The 23,804-nt window shown below is 42.1% G+C and overlaps 2 protein-coding genes across 2 annotated transcripts in view; one reads left to right on the forward strand and one right to left on the reverse strand.

Moving 5' to 3' along the window:
- slc41a1 (solute carrier family 41 member 1) overlaps positions 1–12,924 on the forward strand; it is a 26,014-nt gene extending 13,090 nt beyond the window's left edge. Inside the window, exons 5-12 of the mRNA XM_089009546.1 lie at positions 1,147–1,218; positions 1,711–1,855; positions 2,275–2,421; positions 5,025–5,172; positions 8,078–8,157; positions 8,330–8,470; positions 8,878–9,026; positions 10,612–12,924. Of these exons, the coding sequence (XP_088865672.1) occupies positions 1,147–1,218; positions 1,711–1,855; positions 2,275–2,421; positions 5,025–5,172; positions 8,078–8,157; positions 8,330–8,470; positions 8,878–9,026; positions 10,612–10,797 (1,068 nt within the window). The 3' untranslated portion in view covers positions 10,798–12,924. The remainder of the gene's footprint in view (positions 1–1,146; positions 1,219–1,710; positions 1,856–2,274; positions 2,422–5,024; positions 5,173–8,077; positions 8,158–8,329; positions 8,471–8,877; positions 9,027–10,611) is intronic.
- LOC148890633 (EF-hand and coiled-coil domain-containing protein 1-like) lies at positions 11,966–23,804 on the reverse strand. The gene is made up of 9 exons (XM_089009545.1): positions 22,559–23,804; positions 20,110–20,539; positions 19,888–20,022; positions 19,527–19,591; positions 16,250–16,394; positions 15,986–16,136; positions 14,211–14,309; positions 14,040–14,106; positions 11,966–13,946 (listed from the first exon to the last, which is right to left on the reverse strand). Exons 1-9 carry the CDS (start codon positions 23,154–23,156, stop codon positions 13,777–13,779), a joined length of 1,860 nt encoding a protein of 619 aa, XP_088865671.1. The 5' UTR covers positions 23,157–23,804; the 3' UTR covers positions 11,966–13,776.

Consider the following 23,804-nt stretch of genomic DNA (forward strand, 5'->3'; position numbering starts at 1 on the left):
ATCTGGGTGGTCAATGTTGATTTCGCACTGTATCGACTTTTGTCAAATCCTGGGTTGCTTTTGTGGTTGTCTGTTGTGTTTTGGGGCACATGGGGACATAAAAAGAAAACATTCCATCATTCATACTCACATTCACGACCTTTAACTCATTGACTGCCAGACGATGTGCAAAAATGTGTCTACTCCAGTGCGATTGTTCTTGTCATTGCCACTCAAATTGCAGGACCCACAGAATATTGAGTTTTAGGACGACATTGTTAGAAACCTTAAACACTCTTCTTGCATCAGACAAAAAGAGTTAATTCCTAAATTATATGGGTCTGGATTTATATGAGCCTTAAAATACGCTGTACTGAATGTTTATGTCGTCCTAAAACGCAATCTTCTGTTGGTCCTGGAAATCAAGTGACAATGACAAAAACCCTGGCACTAGAGCGGACAATTTTTTTGCACATCATCTGGCATTCAATGAATGAATTAACATCACTTGCATTTCTTAAATGTGTTCTTCCGAATGTCTTTTCAGGGCTGGCATATGAATGGCAAGGTTTTAGCCTCTGTGTGGTCAACCCCATTTGTTGAAACTGTTTACAGGGACCATGAAAATAGATCAGCTCTGTTTCTGTGCAAACAGGGTCTGATGAGACTCAAACAGCAGAAACAATCCATGCAAATTGTAGCGGCGTATTCGTTTCATTTCCTTTCCATTTTATTTTATTTTATCCATCAAATGCAAAGAAAAAAAGGAAGGGAGTAATATGGTGTCTTTTACTGGATTAGACCAACACTAAATGATGAGAGGGAGATGCGAGGGAGAGGCAAGGTTGGCACAACTTTTTCCGGGTGACCCACAGAGCACACCAAATGCAACCTATTAACCTGTGACGAAAAACCATGGCTGCGCGTCGCATTTGGGTTTTTAACAATGGACCGCTCTGACCACCGATCACAATCCGTTGATGTTTAACAGTATTGTTTGTTTGTGTGCGAGTGAGAGATATTAGTGGAGCTACCCTATGTGGGTACCAGAGGATCTTTGTTGACAAGACGGATCTGTTATTGTTCCGACGGAGCCAAAAGGCAACGATGAATGTGTTTCATCTACAAGTGAGAACCAAACTAGCTACGTTGTGCTTTGTCTTTCAGGCTAATATTGGTCTCATGGACACCACCAAGGACATGTGGAATATGATTATGGGGAACTTGGCTCTCATCCAGGTATACAAAACATCACTAGATACCATACACTTCAATAGCGTTAGTTTCCAAATGCAAAAATCAATGTTTTTTTTTTTTTTTTTTGCTGATTTCACTGCATCTCTTAATCAAATAAGGCTTTTACTACTACAGGACTGGGCCAACCCCGCGGACAATGCGTAGGATCATTGAATTACTGTTTATGGATGGTGATTCAAACACTTTCCAGAATAGACCGTATTTTATGGATGGATGGAAATCACAGTGATACAAATAATAATTTGGGGTCAAAGGGGGCCACACTGACCTCTCACCCCCAAACCTTTGACTTTATGACGTTATAAAACAAAGCGGCCATGTTGCCCAGGATCTCTCATATTAATCAGGTATGACATTGACAAGACGTTGCAGCAGTCTCTCAAATATAACACAGGAAAGTCTGAAACCAATTTTCTGAAAGGATGTAAACGTTTTGCCTCATATCATTTTCAATGTTTGCATGCGTTTGTTCAGGTCCAGGCCACAGTGGTCGGGTTCTTGGCCTCCATTGCTGCTGTGATCTTCGGTTGGATTCCAGAGGGCCAGTTTAGGCTGGGCCACGCAGTGCTGCTTTGTGCGTCCAGTGTCGCCACTGCTTTTATTGCCTCGCTGCTATTAGGTAGATATCATTTACATCATTTGTGGTGCTGGGATGTATTGAATTTGGATGAACTCAGGAATATATGCGGTACATTTCAGCACTCATTTCTACTAAACCAAGGATTTTTGACTCATTGTTGATTGTTTACACATTTCAATTTTTTTTACTCAGTTTATTCATTTATTTCTTTAAAAACGTGTGTGTGTGACAATCAGAAATGTCCATTTTTCTTTCTCTTGTCACCATGAATGCAGGTGCCGGTAAAATTGGAATGTTGATCACTTGTTTTGTGTTTAGATGTAAAGCCAAAACGTTTTCCTTCAACACTAAAAATAAAACAATTTGGCTTGGTTTTTCAAAATAGTTTTGGAGGGCAACGTTAACTACACACTAGCAGTTGAAACTGACTGACAACATCTTTGTGCTTTTGCCCACAGGAATCATCATGATTGGTGTGATCATTGCATCCAGAAAAGTTGGCATCAACCCAGACAATGTGGCCACACCCATTGCTGCTAGCCTCGGAGACCTGATCACCCTGTCCCTCCTGGCCGGCATCTCAACAGGGCTCTACAAGGAACTTGGTAACTAGCCCGTTGCGTCAAAATACAGTGATACCTCGGTTTACGAACCCTTTGGCTTACGAACTTTTCGGGTTATGAAAAGTTTACCTTGGCATACAAACTATTTTTTTTCGGTATACACACGCAGCTGCCACAATGAGTGATGAGTCGTTGGCGAACGAGATCATTCACCTAACAAGAAAATGGCAGACGGCTTGTTTTGGTCCTCTATTCCCCGCCCCCAGTCGTTAAAATTCTCATCAATCAGGCTCCACAAATAACCCGCACAAGCCATCTGTACACTTGATGCAAAAAGCTATCAACCTAGCTAAACAGAACACAATTGATGAGGAACAATGTAAAATTATCACAGAGAAAGCACCTAGAAGGGATCATTCCTCAAGATGGTGAAAGAAGAAGGCTACGTTCCTCGTCAAGAAGAAGGCTATGTTCCTCATCACGTGTTTAATGCGAATGAAACCGGCCACTCCATTCCATCAAGCCATCAACGGCCATCACAAAGGTCAATAAAACCACTTTATTATACCGTACAGTTTATTTCTTCAATTATAATACCATTGCACATTCATTATACATAAAATAAGTTATATTTTGTGTAGTTGTCAGGCTTAGAAAATTATAGCGTAGAAAATTGGGGATGGATATTCTCATTTTATGGTTTCCTACAGGAAATACATTTTTGGGATACACACTTTTCGACTTGCACACTCTATCAGGGAACCAGAGTGTCACGGTTCAGACCTATACAATTAAACTTTGTGTCCATGATTTGGCCGTCAGGCCATTTGCGATGAGGATGCTATTTTTTTAATCAACCCATGAGTCCCAATCAGTCTTTTAGTTCTAATATTATGGTGGGCATAAGGACCATGCCTCTCACTCAGCAGGCATACAGCAGGATGCGTGTTCAAATCACGTCGGTGTAACCACTTTAGCAGTAAGAAAGGAGCACACACGACTGACTTTAGTCTTGAGAGATAAATTTCACATGAGTAATGTAATTTTTCATATTTTAATAGCGTGTCTTGAAGACAGACACAATGTAGGGCCAACATTGCAACAGCAAATCGGAGAACTTTGACATGCACAAACATTTTTGAAACACTCACAGAGGTATTCACAAATTAACGTCACTCCTGACGTGTGATTTTAGAGCTTCTAAATGAACGAAGGACTACCTTCCGGTCACTGGGGCAATGCACCTAAAGTCTCTTTGTTCAAATATGCCTACTCGACTGATCGACTGAATTCTGTTTTGCTCGTCATCGTTGAAAGGAAATGTTGCTTTCCAAAGATAGAATGTGGGAAATTGACCCAAGTAATCAAAGCGCTTTTTGAGGGCAGTTTTGAAGGCTTCATTGTTTGACAGATAATTTTCGCATTAAACTGGAAAAGGACCCAACTGTTTTTTTTCAAAGCCTATTCTATCGCAATAAACAAAACGTGAAATACTTGATGTCATCTAATTGCATGCCCTCTGTTGACCGTCACATTACTCATTTTTACTTGCAGTATATTGCATGCCACAGTGTTCCACTGGAATGATGTTCCGCTAGTAATGGTCACGGCCTTGGAAGAGGCAAAAAGTCAGATCTGGTTTTGTTCTTTCAAAACAATAAGCCGAGTTAAATTGTCCGGCTTAGTGAAGGTGTCTAAAATGTTGAATAATGCGAGGACAGGACATATGATTCCTCACCTATTTGCCTTCATTGTTGGTATATTTACGCTTCACCACACCCAGTCTTTCCACACTGTGCCCTGTTGCGTCATTTTCTGTTGGCTGACAGACCGACAGGACAAACACAGCGCACCTCATCTTGGAACAATGTTAAACATTGTGAAATGACTTCTGTGTCACCTCATATCTTTTGTATCTCGCGACGTTCTGACTTAAAATGTCACACATCAATCACACTGTGATTCAAAGACACACCCTGAAGAGTTGCAACACTTGCTTTCTTGGTGTCCACCAAAGGACAGCGTGAATCTATCCAATTCAAATGAAAACAAGTGGAGAGGATGAAAGTGTCCAAATTAAAACTTTCTCATTTTTTTAAGTGTCACCCGCCCATTCTTAACTCATTCACTGCCAGACGACGTGCAAAAATGTGTCCACTCCAGTGCCAGGGTTTTTGTCATTGTCACTCGAATTCCAGGACCCACCAAATATTGAGTTTTGGACTACAGAAACATTTATATGCAACATAAAAAAAATTAGACTCTATTTTTTTCATCAGAAAAAAATAGTTAATTCCTAAGTTATGTTGGTCTGGACTTAGGAGCTTGAAATAAGGGTGTCTGTCCAAAATACAATGCAATACATACATATTGGTTGATATAGTGCCTTAACAACAGCTGAAGCTGGAACAAAGCACACAATGGGAAATGCTGCCGCCTTGTGGAAGGCAAAAACATTGCCAGAGTTCTGACCAGCGTTTTATCGGCACCCAAGTAGGAAAAAACAAACCCCGAAATAATTTGGGAATGGCTCTGTACGTCATATTTTCAATTCCCGAATAATAAGGATTTTATGCAGAACTACAATCAATTTGCAATATCGCCCGGAAGTGCGTAAATCTCAGAACATGAATTGTTTGACGCAGAATACAACGACTACGCCAGTCCTCTGGTGTGTGCCGTGTTTGTGGCGTTGTGTCCAATATGGGTGCTGATAGCCCGGAAGATCCCATCGACGAGAGAAGTCCTCTACTCGGGATGGGAGCCTGTCATCATCGCCATGGCCATCAGCAGGTACGTCACTTAAAGGACAACCGACGTCACTTTTTTGTTTTTTAACTGACATCAGAAAAACGTTGTATAGCATCTAAGATACCCAAAACACGCAGTATGATATTTTTATTCAAATGCAAAACACCAATAAAAATGACTTAGTGTCCAAAATCTGCAAAAAAATTGAGCTGTGAATTGGGCATTTTCAGAAAGTCTCGCCCCCAGTTCGTGACGTCACGCAAAGACGTCTAGCATTGCTAGTGAATCAAAACAATTGCTTCAGAGAATATGCTTTCTTGTTACACATCCAGTTATGAATATGATTCTAATAGTTCTGAAGAGGAAAGCATACATGTTTGCAATCGATTAAATAATTTATTTGTGCCATTTTGAGGCAACATTGGGGGTTAATCTCTCAACCAAAAAAAGAGGCACAAAATGGTGACCTCCTGTGGCCACCTCCGTTTACACAGGCGGATAAATTCCTTATATGGCGCTTGGACGCCCTCTTCTGGCCTTCTGGCAGCTTTTGGGTGCAACACGAGGTCCCCAGACCAAACAAGTACAGCAAAATACATTGACGTGATGGAAGGACCGCGAGAATGCGTCTTTTTTACGGTCCTTTAGTGACGTCACGTACGTACTCGTCACCAACTTAAAAACAAGACTTCCGGAGTATACAGCGCGAGTCTTGAAACGTAAAATATAGCTATATGCGGTGGAATCTTTGTAAAATACGCTCAGTAGAAGCCATTAAAAGCCATTTTACAAATTTTGGACACAACTTGTCCGGAGACGTCGGTTGTCCTTTAAGGTTTCTTTTACTCGATCACAACACAGCAAGTACTCGTTAAATAACCACAATCCGTATGATTGTTTATTGAAGCTTTTCGTTTACCGTTCAGCTCAGGGTCTGTGACTTTTTTTTTTTGCCATGGGCCACATTGTAGTTATAGTTTTCTCTCGAGGCCTGTTATGAATTTGGGGAAACCGTTAGAATGTTTCATCTACTCCACATATTATATACAGAACGAATACGCAACAAATTCCCGGTGTACAAGGCGCATCAAAAAGCCTTGATTTTCTTCCAAAGATGACCCTGCGCCTTGTACGGTTGGTGCGCCTTATAAGTCATATTGAGCCACAATAGGTCTGGCAACTGCTGTTAGAAGCTACTGACTCCATTTCACCCTCTAGAAGTAGTGCGTAATGCCAGCCTCTACTGTTGTGCTTTATAATGTGGTGTGCCTTTTATTTGGGAAACTTTTATATATTTATCTGTTATATTTGCAAAACATTTTTCAGTCTTTGAAGGTGCGCCTTATAGTCCAGTGGGTCTTATACAAGTAACGTCCAAGTTCCGACCGGGTTCCCTTCCGACAAAACGGTCGTAAGTCAAACGGTCGTAAATCGAAATGCATTCAAAATGGCTGACGTGAGGTTTATACGACAGGATAGTATACGATGTCAATCTGTTTTTTTTAAGCAACGTTTTCAATTGAATACTATTATATACCGAAATGTTGACAGTTAATTTATAAATCTTATAACCTTTAGTGTCATTTTACTCATTTCATATTTCGTATTATCGATCTTTATTACTGTGTCGGCGCACACGCTTTCAGCTGACCCAAATACGCACGGCTTCCCACGCATGCGAGCTGTCCATAAATTGCTCCTACTAACGGAGAAGCCAGAAGAGGTCACCTGTCTCAAAGAGGCGACGGCGCCAACCGTGAGCCCGACGCGGCGTTTGCGTCGCGGCAATCCCACCCGCTCGAGCTCCGGCGTCTGAGGACAACCTCCCCGTCCAAAATGCTGTGCGAGTGACATGCTGTCATGCTGGAGAAAATTGTCGGACGCGTTTGTTAAGAAACAGTTATTTTGTATCCTCATATTGTGCAATGCTGCTCCGGCAAATAAACATCCTACTTGTTCGATATTGTCACATTCAGATTGACAGCTGGGGGCAGGGCCACGCCTCCCCGCTTCCATTGCTGTCAATTCCTTCATCAGGACGCTAAAACGGGCCGCTGTCAACTTGTATTTGTACGTTGTATTACCTTGGACTTCATCGGCGGATATCATCGGTGCTCGTTCCGAGCCCCCCGCCCCCCACATACATCCCGTAATCCTTTCGGGATTGTACCTTTTCTGCACCACCGTGTGCGAGTTGCTTTACGGGTCGGGTTTCCCATTGCCCCTCCCCCACTTGTCGATTTTAGTATTCTTTATTTTTGATTACTCCCCTGGTCCTCTTTTTGGGACCAGCGCTTTGTCTCTTAATAAATCATCCTTCACGGACCTCTGTCGCTTACTTGGGGATCCAGACATTCAATTTCGCTCCGATGAGTTGGCTGCTTTCTGCCTCGTTCGGAACGTGACAGATCTAAACAAGGACTATCTCGAGTCTTTTATTTTACCAACTGCATCGCAAACACGCTGTGGAGTTCAACAGCGTTGCCGGGCTATAGCAGTAGCAGCCGTAGAATTTAAAAAAAAAAAAGGTCTGGCGGTCATGGTCGTAAGTACGGGTGGTCGTAACTCCCTCCGGTTGTAAATTGGATGTTAGTATCGGATAGAAAAAGTTTGAAAATATACCATTCATTGGGGGTGCGCCTTATACTCCGGTGTGCCTTATACACCGGGAAATATGCTAATGAATAACTAGTTTTCAAATCTGAAGTCAATAATAATGACTGATATTGTGATTTATATTTGACTTTTACAAACATCATGGCACTTGACATGCTTGATTTGCTTTCGCGGACCGAAAAAATAAATAATGTGGCGGCCCAAATTTTGGCCCGCGGGCCTTAACTTTGACACCTATGGATTAGCTAGTACGAATTGAGCGCTATTCCGAGATGTTCAGTCTAACTTCCAATTCGAGGATCCTTGAATTTATTGACGGTCTGCTTTTCAGTGTCGGTGGTCTTATTCTTGACAAGACTGTTACCAACCCAAACTTTGCTGGCATGGCTGTCTTCACTCCAGTCATCAACGGTGAGCGGTCGCGGTCTCTGTGCATGTAGCCTGACGCACGACACATCTATTCCGTGTTTGTATTCCGTGTTTGTGTGTTAGGGAATTTAATTTTTGTTTTTTTTCTTCCCAAAATGAAACAGCCATCAATTGTGTTTCCACCCTCCAACCTTGATTTGTGTGTGTTTGTCAGGTGTGGGAGGTAATCTGGTTGCGGTTCAGTCCAGTCGAATTTCCACCTACCTGCACATGAATGGGATACCCATGGGGGATCCCAACCCCACACCCAGGAACAAAAAGTGCCCCACACCCTGCTCCACTTTCTTCACCTCCAGTAAGGTTTTCAGCCGTTCAATGAAAACATATTAAGGCTCATTTGAAATCAGTGGCGAGCTGTGGATTTCATCGCTAGGCTGTGGTGCTACGTCTGAATCAATCCACAGCCGCGACTGTGTGGTGTGATTTACTACAAGTCCAATAGAGGGTACCGTTAATCAAGAAATAGTTGTCCAAACCTTTCTTAACTCATTCACTGCCATTCACAAATTTATTCGGGAATTGAAAATATGACCCACATTACTTTGGGTTTTGTTTTTTCCTGTCGACAAGGGGTCAGCATTTCCCTTTTTTCCATGTGAGTGCTTTGTTCCAGCTTCAGCTGTTGTGTGTTTGTTTATTGCCACTAACCCCGCCCACTTTTTTCTTCCCAACGGTAACCCCGCCCACTTTTTTGCTCCCTAGCTGTGAACTCGCGTTCGGCACGTGTGCTTTTCCTCCTGGTCGCTCCTGGTCACCTGGTCTTCCTCTACACCATCAACTCACTGAGGGGGGGACATACCACGCTAACCCCCGTTTTCATCACCTTCTACCTGGGTGCTGCGCTCCTGCAGGTGAACATGTAAAGCACACGTGGTTTACCAGGAAATTGGCTACGCAGAGCACACCCAGTTGTCTGTCTGAGTGTGTGGAGGCGAAGCGAGCAGGAACTCACGGCTGTCAGCAGCCAACTCCGACCCCCCCACCCCGCCCTAGAAGAAGTATTGTGTCACCCCAGCCTCTACTGTAGCGCCTTATATTTGGAAAACCTTGATATATTTATATATCATATTTGGAAAACTTTTGTCATTCATTGAAGGTACGGTGCGCCTTATACGTGTATATGGGAAAAGTTTGAAAATACACCATTCAAGGGCGGTGCGCCTTATACTCCGGTGCACCTTATACAGTGATACCTTGGCTTACGAACCTAATTGGTTCACAGACAAAGTGTGTATCCCAAAAATTAATTTCCCATGGGGAACCATTAAAATGAGAATAATCCGTTCCCAGGTCCCCATAAAACAGAATTTTCTAATTTTCTAAGCCTTAAAACTACACCAAATATACCTTATTTTATGTATAATAAATGTGGTATTGTATTATAATTAAAGAAATAAATTGTACAGTATAATAAAGTGATTTTATTTACCTTTGTGATGATCGTTGATGGCTTTGTGGAATGGAGTGGCTAGTTTCCTCAGCATTAAACACTTGATGGGGAACGTAACCTTCTTCCTTCACCATCTGAGGAATAATCCCTTGTAGGTGCTTTCTCTGTGATAATTTTATCTAGTTCCTCATCAATTGTGTTCTGTTTAGCTGGATTGATAGTTTTTTGCATCAAGTGTACAGATGGCTTGTGCAGGTTGTTTGTGGAGCCTGATTGATGGGATATTTTAACCTTACAGTCTACACTCTGCCTTTGAACTATCAAAGTTGAAACTCTCACTGTCATCTGCCTGTCTCTTTAATGTTTAAACCACCTCCCCTCACTGCTGCGTTCTTGACCAATCACGTGGCTTTAACCGAAGAGTCTTCGGGCGGGGAATAGAGGACAAAAACAGTCGGCTGCCATTTTGGTGTTAGAAGAACGGGCTCGTTCGCGAAAGACACATCACTCATTGAGGCAGCTCCGTGTACGAAAATAGTTTGTATGCCAAGGTAGAATTTTCGTAAATTTAACATTCGTAAACCGAAACGTTCGTTAGCCAATGGGTTCGTAAACCGAGGTATCACTGTACATACATTGGAAAATACGGTATTTTTGGTTTGTTTGTGGATAAATACAGAGGGTTGTGTCAGGAAGGGCATCTGATGTAAAAGCTTGGCCAAAACAAACATGCGAATCAAACCTCTGAAGATGGAGGACTGATTCGCTGTGGCGACCCCTGACGGGAAAAGCCGAAAGGAAAAGAAGAAGTTTGTTTAAATCACACATTCTAAAAGCACTTTTTACTTCTTTGCTAACATTCAACTGTCAGCACATGACAAGTCACAGTCCAATAAAACTGTATAAAATCGGGCTATCGGTCCACTTTTGCACTTTTTGAGACAAAAACTACAAAACATACTCAGAGCTGCGCAAAGCATAGTGCACCCTGGCAGTGAAGCTTTTATTACTTTTAACCTATTGACTGTTTTTTGGGGTGCTTTCAGGTAATGATCCTTCTCTACCTAGCGGACTGGATGGTGCACTGGATGTGGGGCCGAGGAATGGACCCCGACAATTTCTCTATTCCCTACCTGACCGCTCTTGGTGACCTGCTAGGAACCGGCTTCCTCGCCCTCTGTTTCCACATGCGCTTTTTCATTGGTGACACAGACTCCGGTTTGGGAAACTGAGTCTGTTCCCTTGCACGACGTGGACCTGGATCATGATGATAGGGGGGAGGGAACTGGATATATATATATATATATATTTTTTTTTTTTTCCGATGAAAGGGCTAATCCCACGGATGGGGGTTTGAATGACGGTGCACATCCGGACGCTGTTTCAATGTGGAAGCATTGGATGTTGTCTTATTCAGCCCCACGAGCATTTTTGCCTCATAACGGAGTCCCGTCTCTCCCCCCCCCCGACCGACTCTGTTATTCTTGTTCGATTGTAAATGATTCTTAGCGGTACATAATCCGTTTGACGTTAATTGATATTCTGTTTTTTTCTTTTTGGGGGGGCGGGGTGAGTCTATTTATTCCTCATTATTTTCAATGGGGAAACTAGCCCGCCAATCTATTTTGATGTAATCACCTTGCAAAAAATCCAAGAAAAACAAGCAATAAAAATAATAATTATAATAAAAGAAACCTTAACAAGCCAGGACGACTTAAATCATTGAAATGCTTTAGTTCTTTAGGAGAGTGCATGTGGCTCCTGTCATTACAAGTGTTTTTTTCTGACTCTTAGGACAGCAGATCAATGCTGTTTTACCTATAAAACGATTTTTTTTTTTAATTTACAATTATTATTTTTTGTTTATTATTTGCGCAACCAGAGAAAATATGTCTTGATTCCGGTCACTCGAGGAGGTTTTAGTCTTATTCGTCTGCCATTTTCAAAACTAACTAACTATCCTCCAAGACTATTGTCTATCATTTTTTTGTTTGGGTTCTTGAATCATTTTCAGAAGAAAGTGTGATGTTAAAAATGAGTTTTATTTTTGGGGTTATGTTTGTTTTGACCTCTTAGTTTGAAATGTGGATGATTTGTGTCTCAAATAGGATCTCGGTCAAGTAGATGGGCCAAAAAAACGTATGTGATGTAATTTGCTAAGTGACCACTTGAGGGCGCCAGAGTTTGAAACGTGGATGATTTGTGTCCCAAATAGGACTTCTGTCAAACAGATGGGCCAAAACGTCTGGAGTGTAATTTGCTAAATTACCACTTGAGGATGCCATTATGCTTCGTTGATTTTATTTTATTATTAATGCCGACTCAAATTCACAACGGGGACAGGGGACGTGTGATTTTGTTGTTTTTTGTTTGTTTGTTTGTTTTTTTTGGGGGGGGGGGGGGGGGGGGTTAGTGCATTTTTGGTGAAGTGTCATATCCATACATCTGTTCGGTCATTTCTCTTTTTTTTTCCCCTCAACCTTTTCACTGACCAGGTGCCAGCCTTCTACTCAATGATAATGCAGAGTTGTGAATACTCCTATAAGAAGGCAGATAACAATTTTGTCTATTTATTATTAGAAGCACACAAAGCGATTTGTACATACTATATTTATTCTATATATAAGATTGTTTCTTATATCCTTTCATGATGACTCTGTTACTTTGTTTTTTCCCTTTGGTGTTTTATTTGCAAATTCGTTTTGTTTTCCTGCTTTTCCACAATCGTGGTGAAATATTTCATGGTGCCGAATAATGACATTGAATGACCTTAACCTCGACTTTCTGTAACCAATCAACAGCCGTGTGCCTTAAATTAGTCCCGATTAATCAATGATTTACAATATCTTGATGATGATACGCAATGTAATGTAATACTGTAACTTGGTGTGATGCAGCCGTAATGGAAGTATCCGTTGATTCGGCTCACGTGGACACTCTGCGCAAACACCTCAGCAATTTGGGGACACGTGTCCTGGAAGGCCTGGGATCAAGATGAGCAGAAACATAAAATGGTGTCTGTCAGATACCCTGAAAATGTGCCGCATTGCATGTGATTCTAGACTGTTGCGCAATCGGCAACATCCAACCAAAAGCCACGTACTGCCTTTTTGACCTCAGTGCTTCAACCCCATTGAACTCTCAAGGAACCAGGTGGGGGTCTCAGCCTGTCACAATCCACATGAAACCGTGACCTCCATATCCTGTCATATTTGCTGTAGAAGAGATAAAATAGTAACAATGAGAAGAATTAGGGGGAGGGGGAGGCACGTATAGTTTCACCAGGGCTGAAGCTTGTGGGTTTCCTGTGGGTTATTTCCTGACTTGCTGGGAATAAAGGACTGTATTGTTTCATATCAGTCAACTGCGCTGTTGTCTCGTAATTTCAGATAGTTTCTTTCATCACAGACAAAGACTGTCACGATTTGCAAGATGGTGGACCTCAAAAATGCAGGCAGGAAGGAGGAGCAGGGTGTATTTGACAAATTGTATTGAATAGTCATCAGAACAAAAAGGTCCAAAGTAACAAACAAAACCATGAATAAAACATGACAAGACGAAACAAACAATGACCTCACACTGAATGGTCGCGCCCTTTTAACTGCCACTGATTAACTCATTCACTGCCATTCACAAGTTTATTTGGGAACTGAAAATATGAAGTAGAGTACCATTCCCCAATTTGTTGGGGTTTTGTTTTTTCATGCTTGGATGCTGATGAAGCACTGACCATGGCCTCTGGAAATGTTTTTTCTTTTCCACAAGGGGGCAGCATTTCCTTTTTTTCCATGTTAGCGTTTTTTTTTCCAGCTTCAGCTGTTGTTAAAGCACTATACTTTATCAACCATTATGTATGTATTGCATTATATTTTGGACAGCCACCCTCATTTCAAGCTCAGATAATTCCGGACCCATATAATTTAGGAATTAACTCTTTTTTTTTTTTAATAAAAGTAGATATTCTGAGGTTTCTCACACTGCATTGAATGTTGATGTAGTCCCAAAACTCCATATTCTGTGGGTCTTGCAATTCGAGTGACAATGACAAAAACCTTGGCACTCGAGCGGACACATTTTTGCACATCGTCTGGCAGTGAATGAGTTAAATAATGAAATGAAAGGAAACATTATATCGATTTGGGAAACATTTATGTGTCTGCGTGTCACTCTGTCAAAGTGATTTGACAGAGTGAAACGAAATTAAAGCTTGGTTAACAGGAAATGACGAGTGGGCTGGTGCTGCTTCTTTGACATCCCGATGATGGAAGGAGGCGTTTGGCTTTCCTCTCATCTCCTTTGGCCTCGCCTCCTTGTGGAATTTGACCAGCAGAGGTGAACTGCACGTCGAGGGCATCAGCTACCTGCACTACATGGGATGGACCTAGACAAAGAAAAAAAAAAAGCCCAAAAATTGAGCAAAAATAAAAATAAAGTAAACAATGACCAAGTATATGAAAAAAAAAAACTATTTTACCATCTCCATGAGTGCACATATCAAGAGTGTCCATCATGATGCTCCCCATCTCCTTGCGTGATAACTTCTACACAGGCAAGAAAATTCATTTGGATCCGTTTCTTGAAGTCAAATCAACGTAATTGTCAATCAATAATCCCTCGATGGAGTGATCAAGGAGGGTTTTTTTACCTTATTGCGTAGCTGCAGAAGTAACATGAGGGCATCTCTGAACTTTCCTTCCATCTCGACGCCTTCCAGGCCCATCTTGTCATCATCTGGATCCGGCTTCTAACAAGAAGAAACATTTCAAAATAAAAGATTTTTTTTAAAAGATAGAGTCAGGTCAATATTTGGGTTTTACTATACAGTGATGTCAGTTCCGAACACTTCAACTCACGAACTTTTTTCCATACAAACATTCAATTTGCGAGCATATAGTCTTGGCAGGCAAACCAAACCACACAGCACCACGGTGGCTGGCGGACTAGTTTTCGTCACCTCCTTTCTTTGAGTGCACACGTGGTTTGTTATCGAGTGGAGTACTTTTGCTATTATGTGCCTTTGCATTGCTACGTGTGGCTAAGGGTGTTTCTGTGTTTTCTAAACAATGGTCTAAGGCAATAGAAGACGTTGAAAAACTTCTGTTGATTTGGATTAACGAACAGCAGCTAGCAGGGGACATTGTGAGTGAGGGTATTATCGCCGAGAAAGCACAGCAACTTCACTCGGATATCATCAAGAGGCAACTACATCACCGACCATCACAAAGGTAAATAAAACGTCTTTTATTAAACAGGACAGTTTATTTCTTTCATTACAATACAATAGCACGTTTATTATACATAAAATAAGGTATATTTTGTGTCGTTTTAAGGCTTATTTAGTAGAAAATTATGTTTTATGGAGACCTGGGAACGGACTATTCTGCGACTTTGATGCCCTCAAAAATAACACTGACTGCAAAGTGTCCTTGAGAGTTTTGAAAGGCGCTTATAAATCAAATGTATTATTATCATCATCATTATCATCATTAGCATTAGCATTAGCATTATTATTATCATCATCATCATCATCATTATCATCATTATCATCATTATTATCTTAAAAGTGGCTTTCTCTTCACAATATAAAAGATCAACATGTGGAAAGTGAGTAATGGTACTGATGATCTCTCTTGTCATAGAATATACAAGAATCAAGTTTCCTCCCACACTCCAAAAACATGGATGGCAGGCAGATTGACCACTCCAAATTGTCCCTAGGTGTGAGTGTGACTGTTGTACGTCTTTGTGTGCCCTGCGATTGGCTGGCAACCAATTCAGGGTGTACCCCGCCTCGTGCCCGAAGACAGTTGAGATAGGCTCCAGCACCCCCCGCGAGCCTAATGAGGAATAAGCGGGATGGAAAATGGATTGATGGAAGTTTCCGGGTGGCCATGTTTTCTTCATACGAGTTGGTACGTGAAGGAGCTCAACATTAACTCATTAACTGCCAGACGATGTGAAAAAAGGTGTCCACTCCAGTGCCAGGGTTTTTGTCATTATCACTCAAATTACAGGGACCACAGAATATTGACGTTTAGGACGTCATAAACATTAAATGCAGCGTAAGTTTATTCCTAAATTATATGGGTTTGGAGTTATATGAGCTTGAAATGAGGGTGGCTGTCCAAAATACAATGCAATATTGGTTGATATAACGCTGAAGCTGGAACAAAGCGCTAGCACGGAAAAACAGTGACATGCTGCCCCCTTGTGGAAACGGAAAAAAAAAACATTGCCAGAGGTCTGGCCAAGCGCTTTATCGGAACCCAAAAAAGACAAAACCCGAACAAATTCAGGAATGGCGCTCTACGTCATAGTTTCAATTCCCCAATAAATTTGGGAATGGCAGTGAATGAGTTAAGAACTGGCCAATTTGCCATTCCTCCCGCAAAATGTTAAATTCCAGTATTCCTTGCTTACATGGCCACGTTTCTCCTTGCTGCTTGCAGAAAGATCTTCCTTTTGTCGCCACCCGCTGCAGCATCGACCATAGCCCGTTGAGTCGCTGCTGAGGGGGCTGTCGTGCAGGTTGCCCTTTGAGGAGACCTGATGGACCGCATGACTTGGAGACCTTGAAAAACAACCACAAAAGGAGTGACGTTTTTTGGAATGCCAAACGAGTGTAAAAACAGCAATGGCCGACGACGTTGTGCTTGGGACTGAGATGTTAAAAAAGGAGCTAACCCTTTGCTCCAGCCGGGGGATTGGCTCATGTGCGCCTTCACCTCAAAAGGGCAGCGTTGTCCTTCATCACCCAAATCTCTGTCACCTTCCTCTTCTTCATCAGAGGCGGCTCTTCCCTCCACGGCTCTCTGCAGACATTCAGCATCTGAAAACAAATCAAGTCATGACTGTATTTTCCAGTGTATAAGCAGTGTTTGAAATAACGTCTGCCCGGAGGCCCGGGGCGTTCAACTTTTACGTCGGGCGGACAACTTTTAAAACGTCTCGGCCCGAGTGGCCCACAACTTCGTCAAGAAAAAAAAAATATTATTTTCAAATCAAACGTTTGTTTTCTTCAATAAAGCAAAAGCTCCAAGCAAACCGCTACAAGCCACGTGGACTCCTCTTTCTAAGCGCCTTTCAAAACTCTCAAGTGCACTTTTCAGTCACGGTATTGTCCGAAGCACGACACAGGCTTCTGATTGGTTGCCGTGCCGTGCCGTTCGTTTGTATGCAAATTGCCAAACAAACGTTCATTTGGCAATTTGCATACTCGGCAAGGCAGCCAATCAGAAGCCTGTTTCGTGCTTCGGACTATACCGTGACTGGAAAGTGTACTTGAGGGTTTTGAAAGGCGCTTAGAAAGTGGAGTCCACGGGCCTTGTAGGAGACAACGCAACGCAAACATTCCATTGTGCACCATGACAACAAACGACAACTGGAGCAAAATCTTCAGCAAGGGATATTTACTATAAATTAAGCAAGGGAGAATTTGTGCTAGGTACTTCCTTAATTTAAAAAATCCTTTATACTTGATATTCTTCAAAATATGACCCTGCGCCTTACATGCCGGTCTGTGTGCCGTATATGTGAAGTCATATTGAGCCACAACAAGTCTTGCAACTAATGTCAGCAGCCACTGACTCCATTTTACCCGGTAGAAGAAGTAGTGCGTAACTTCAGCCTCTACTGTAGCGCCTTATGATATGCTGTGCTTTATATTTGAAAAACTTTGATATATTTAGATGTTATTTTTGGATTTTTTTTGCGTTTTTTTTTATGTTTTTATATACAGTGATACCTTGGCTTACGAACTTAATTGGTTCCCAGAAAGTTGCAGGTACAGTTGCAGGTACAGTGTGTACAGTGAAACCTCGGTTTACAAAGCCCTTGGCTTACGAACGTTTCGGTTTACGAACGTTTCGGTTTACGAACGTTACTTTTACCTTGGCATACAAACTATTTTTCGGGATACACACGGAGCTGCCACAATGAGTGATGTGTCGTTCGTGAACTAGCTCGTTCTCCAAACAAGGAAATGGCAGCGGACTTTTTTTGTCCTCTATTCCCCGCCCCCAGCCATCGGTTAAATCCACGTGATTGGTCAAGAACGCAGCAGTTGGGGACAGGGAGTGAGGCCGTTCTCCAAAAAACAAAATGGCGTCTTCGGTTAAAGCCACGTGATTGGTCAAGAACCCAGCAGTGAGGGGCGGGGGGGTTAAACATTAAAGAGACAGGCAGACAGAGAGAGAGTGAGAAAACACACACACATGAAAGGGAGAGGACAGAGCTTGAAACAAAAAAAAACAAAAGGAAAAAAAAACAAGTAAAATGATGAGAAAATGGATATAAAACTGAAATTTGGACCCATTTCAACTTTGATAGTTCAAAAGCAGAGTGTAGACTGGAAGGTTAAATGTCCCATCAATCAGGCTCCACAAATAACCCGCACAAGTCATTTGGACACTTGATGCAAAAAGCTATCAGCCCAGCTAAACAGAACACAATTGATGAACTAGATAGAATTATCACAGAGAAAGGACCAACAAGGGATCATTCCTCAAAAAGGTGAAAGAAGCCTATGTTCCTCATCAAGTGTTTAATGCTGAGGAAACCGGACACTCCATTCCATCAAGCCATTAACGACCATCACAAAGGTAAATAAAAAGACTTTATTGTACAGTACAGTTTATTTCTTTAATGATAATACTATAGCACATTTATTATACATAAAATAAGGTATATTTTGTGTAGTTTTAAGGCTTAGAAAATTAGAAAGTAGAAAATTATGTGTTATGGGGTCCTGGGAACTGATTATTCTGATTATTCTGATTTTAATGGTTTCCTATAGGAAATTAATTTTTGGGATACACACTTTTCACCTTACACACTCTGGGAAACCATTAAAATGAGAATAATCCCTTCCCAGGTCCCCATAAAATATAATTTTCAACTAAATAATAATAATAATAATAATAATATAATTTAATTTCTAAGCGCCTTTCAAAACTCTCAAGAACACTTTACAGTCACAGGATTTTTTTGTGTGTGCGGGTGAGCAGCGGCGGGCATTCGCGCGAGTGTTCACTCTACCTGGAAACTACACACAGTATACCTTATTTTATGTATAATAAATGTTCTATGATATTGTAATTAAAGAAATAAAGTGTACTGTATCATAAAGTTGTTTTATTTACCTTTGTGATGTTTGTTGATGGCTTGATGGAATGGAGTGGAGTCTCAGGGAGCTCTATGTTGGACATTTTGGAAGTTGTGATATTGCAACAGCAACAGATGCACGCAGACACACTAGAAACTTCATTAATAGCTAGTTCCCTTGCTTGTCTTTGCTCTTCAAATAGATGGTTTGTGCGGGTTATTTGTGGAGCCTGATTGATAGGATATTTTAACCTTGCAGTCTAAACTCTGCCTTTGAACTATCAATAAAGTTGAAACGACTCCAATTATCACTGTGTTTCTAACTCCACCTCCTTCTCCTCACTGCTGCATATGTCCTGCTGCGTGTGTGCCCTCTTGACCAATCACGTGCGGCTTTAACCGAAGACTGTGGGTGGGGAAGCGAGGACAAAAAAAGTCAGCTGCCATTTCCAGCTCCTTGTTAGGAGCTCCAAGAACCGGCTCGTTTGCGAACGACACATCACTCATTGTGTTTCCCGAAAACTAGTTCGTCTACCAAGATTATATTCTCGCGAATTTAACGTTCGTAAGGTGAAAGGTTCGTTAGCTAAAGTGTTCGTAAACCGAGGTATCACTGTCCTTTTGAGATTATTACACTAAACGAATTGTTAAAAATCATTAGCAAAAAAGCAAACTGTTCGGACAATAACAGAAGGCGGCAGAAGAACAAATAACTTCCTGCAGCACAGCATTATGAACTGATTTTTCTTGCTTGTTTTGTTTTAACCCTTTAACTACAACTATAATTCAGACATCATTTCTGTGCTTTGGAATTACCTTGGCCGTGATTGATGACATTGATTGTGAATCAGTTCCTTACCCGTCTTCCATCTTGACTCGACTCCTCTTGAAGAGGCAGCTTCAGGAAGACAAACGCACCCCGATCTGAGGGAGGAAGTCAACAAAACGTGTCACAAATCATATTCGGTACTCGTGCTCTGTCACACTCCATGTGCAGTGCATTCATGTAGCTCCTCCATTTTGTTTTACTACTTATTCTTTTCCTTTCATGACTTTGCTGCTGTGAAATGTAACATTTCTCCACTGCAACACTATTCAAGGCTAATCCAATGACGTAGTGCCGATTTTCCAAACATGCTAATGGCAGTTGCTCATGCACAAAAATGCCAATACCCGAGCAGCGTCTCCAAAATGAGAACCCTCCCCCAAATGTACCTTACCTGTACTGTTGCAGTTGACTCTCCAGCTGGTGGATCCTGGACTGAAGCTGCGGCACGCATTCGGCTTGTTCTTGAATCATTCGCACCTGCTGAAGACCCAAGCTCAAAGCCTCCCTGGCCTCCTCTGCTCGTCGCCTGGATCACGGTGATGAAAATGATCACATTTCAACATGTCACTTGTCGATTTGAACATGTCACCTTACGATTGAACCCTAATCCAACCTAATTTGGACGTTCTCCCTCCTGAGCGCCGATTCCACTCCCTGAAGCTTGCTGACTTCCTGGTACGCCCATCGTAGCTCTTCCTCCAGGCATTCGTTAAACTTGATGGCCTCGTCCAGCTGTCCGTCACGCGAGGACCGGATCAACTGTAGCTCTCTTAAAAGGGGGTCCCTCGTGTCCCATTTTCTCCAGAACCTCCTCCCACCGTTTCCTCCAGCCATAGTGAGTTGTCCTTTAATCCGTCTCGTGGGGACCAGTTTGCCTTGTATGAGGGAAATGGAAGTGGTGGGCGATGAAATAGCGACGGGAGCCGACGGCGTGGCGCTCCTCTCTCGTCTCAGAGCCACTTCAAGGGCCAAACAGCGAGCGTCACTCCCCTGAAGAGCTGAACGGAGGTCCTCCACCAACTCCCTCAGAGCTGCTAACTGTTCTGAGAATGGCCAAAGGAAGGAATAAAAGGTTAACCGCCAGTACTAAAAAAAACCACCCTCAGATACTGCTTTTTTTGTCAGGTACTTCCACAAATTAGGAAAATAATTCTTTTTCAAATTTCAAATAAAACATTGACTGTTACTGTGCTTCACATATGACAATTTAAAATTTTGGTTTGGACATTAGCAAGCATCATGGAACTTGACATGCTTGATTTGCTTACGCAGGACGAATAAAATGATGTGGTGGGCCAGAATTGGCCCCAGGGCCTTGACTTTGCTACCTGTTTCGTAGAAAATGATAGATACTCTAGTAATAATTTGTTATTTAGTTTTTTTGTTGTCTTGACTTTAAATGGCTGCTGCAAGAGTAGCTGCTTTTCCAGCAGCTCCTGTATTTTGTTTTTCTACTTCTTCCTTTCCTTTCCTCTCCCTTTCATCACTTTTCTGCTGTGAAATGAAACTTTCTCCATTACGAGACTAATAAAGGCTAATCCAACCCAATCCAATCCAGTAAATCAAAAGCAAGGGTGAGAAGTTGCAAAGTACACATATTTGCTAGCTAGACCTCAATAGGTTTTTCAGCTATTGGCCATTGATTACTGCACTTAATTATGTAGCGTGTTTGACAAGGTTTTAGTTTTACTCTTGACGTTTCTCATGCTCACTCTCTACAAGTCTACATTTATCACAAACAAACTGCATCGACGTTAAATTACAGGATGTGGTCGGGATACTCCCGATTTTGACCATAATACAATAATTTGTAAGCTGAAACAAAAGAAAATGTAAAAACATAATGCATTTTATACTGACTGAATCTATAAATAAACAATGCAAGTATGTTTGTGTTTTATTGACTTCTAATTTACACTTTTGTAACGCTCACATTATTCTAACACGCACCACAGAGTCGCAAGTACGAAGATTTATGATTTCTGAAAAGAAAATTCACGGATTTAACTTTGGATCCACGCCCTCGAAGCGACAAGTAAATTTAAAGGACAACCGACGCCTCCGGACAAGTTCTGTCCATAATTTTTAAAATCACTTCAAATGACTTCTACTGAGCGTATTTTACAAAGATTCCACCACATGTAGCTATATTTTACGTTTTGAGACTCGCGCTGAAGATTCCGGAAGTCTTGTTTTCGAGTTGATGACGATGCCTGACATGACGTCATGTCTGGAACGCCCGTGACCGAGAAAGCGACACACAATGAATTTTGGGTACTTTGTTTGGTCTGACAACTTCGTGTTGATCCGTGTTGATGGCGAAATTAGAAGGAAAACACATAAATAACGCAATGGTGAATCGTTGTGTGTTGCACCAAGACTACTATTTCATTCTAGTTGACACAAATTCCCAGCAGACAAATCAGCCCATTACCAATGGAGCTTGGGCGCCATCTTCTGCATTTTCTGGGACGCTACATTGGAGTCCTGATGGCTCGAATTGATACGCAAGTACTTCTTTAATCGATTGCAAACATTTATGCTTTCTTCTTCAGAACTATCTGAATCATATTCATAATTGGATGAGAAACAAGAAAGCATCTTCTCCGAATATGAAGCCATTGTTTTGATTCTAGAACAAGGCGAAGACGTCCTGGCGTGACGTCAGGAACAAGGGGGCGGGACCTTCTGAAACTCGCAATTTCCAGCGTCATTTTGAAGTAGTTTTGGGACACTTTAACTCGTTTTTATTCGTGTTTTGCATTTGACTAAAAATATCAGCTGGCTTGTTTTGGGTATGTTCGATGCTAAAAAACGTTTTTCTGATGTCAGTTAGGAAACAAAAAAATGGTGTCCGTTGTCCTTTAAGGGCAGAGTGACAAATTTCCTATTTGTTACCTGTATGGTTCACACACACACACACACACACACACACACACACACACACACACACACACACACACACACACACACACACACACACATACCAAATATCCAATGTACGTCAAAGAGAACAAAGACGCTGATCGTCAAATGTCTTCCAAATTAAAAAGTCAACCTACCCGAAGAATTGTCGTCTGTATTCTGCCCAGCTGCGGATCTGCTGTGGCTCTTCGTCAGATCAAAGCTGACATATTTTCTCCTTCTCACACGAGGCCAACGAAGTCGAATGTGTTTCTCCACCAACTCGGTCTCCTCAGTCACGGGCACTCGCCACATTCGTTCCCCGGTGCCTGCGGTGCCTTTTCGCGTCGAACGCACTCGAAAGAAGCCGCACAGACGCGAGTGAAAGTCCTTAAAAGTGATCTGACTCGGAAGTCCGGAGCAGACGTCTTGGAATTCTTCCTCGTCCTCGTCGCCTTCTCCATCTTTTGGTCCTTGAGTCGTCTTGTTCCCTTTGGGGGCTCCGGTGACCCCCAGAACGGCGCAGAGGGTGCTGAAGTCTTCCGCCGACATTTTATCGTCCCGGTTGGGATAAGCAAGATGGTGGAAGACCTCTTGCAAGTATTGGTCGATGCCGGTGGCCAGGACGACGATTTCGTTCTCCGCGCCGGGATTGGGGCAGTGATGGTGGGCCAAGGCGCTCCGGAGCCACTCGCTCCTCCGGGCTGCTCTCGGCCAAGGTTGGACGGACTTGAAAGCTAAAGTTGCTCGCTCCATGATGGCACATTCGATTTGATTACTCCAAGAAATCGCACCTACAAGAAAAAGGATATGCAATTTGAAAAGTAGCCCCAACTTGAGCTCGAGTTGTTTCCAGGTCTGGCAAAAATCAGGAGCTGATCCCTACTAGAGAAAACAATGTCCCATTCAAGCCTGACTCCACCCTCAAATACACATTCTTGAACTCTGGTTGTCTCGGTGACTGCCATTCGGAAGAACAAGAAGAAAGCCTTTAATCGCCTCGATTTTATAATAATAATAATTTAAGTTATCAGCGCCTTTCAAAACTCTCAAGGTCACTACAGTGACAGGCGAAGTTTTTCTGTAGGGGAGCAGCATTCACTTAACCCAGACATCGGCAACCCGCGGCTCCGGAGCCGCATGTGGCTCTTTCACCCCACTGCTGCGGCTCCCTGCGGCTGTAGAAAATTAATAATGAGTATTTAATTTAATGTATATTATTGTAGTTCGTTCGTTTTTAAAATGTAATTCTAAATTTGAAGATTATGGTGATTATAAATAATACAAAATAAAACGTATTAAAAAATTTTCTCGCTCATAATATACGTCACAACCATCGACAGTGGACGTATATCCGGTCACAACCGCCAAATTGTGCACGATTTGGATATGCCTTTATTAGTC

This window comes from Hippocampus bargibanti, linkage group LG12 (genome assembly GCF_051943395.1).
Source record: "Hippocampus bargibanti isolate YZ-2025 linkage group LG12, ASM5194339v1, whole genome shotgun sequence".
In the NCBI taxonomy this organism is placed as follows: domain Eukaryota; kingdom Metazoa; phylum Chordata; class Actinopteri; order Syngnathiformes; family Syngnathidae; genus Hippocampus; species Hippocampus bargibanti.

Excerpts from the sequence above, each read along its gene's own strand:
- LOC148890633 (XM_089009545.1), bottom strand. The coding sequence starts at position 23,156 with ATGGAGCGAGCAACTTTAGCTTTCAAGTCCGTCCAACCTTGGCCGAGA. Across the intron at positions 20,540-22,558 it reads TACAGACGACAATTCTTCGG|AACAGTTAGCAGCTCTGAGG; the intron begins GTAGGTTGACTT and ends GGCCATTCTCAG. Across the intron at positions 19,592-19,887 it reads AGTCAACTGCAACAGTACAG|ATCGGGGTGCGTTTGTCTTC; the intron begins GTAAGGTACATT and ends TTCCTCCCTCAG.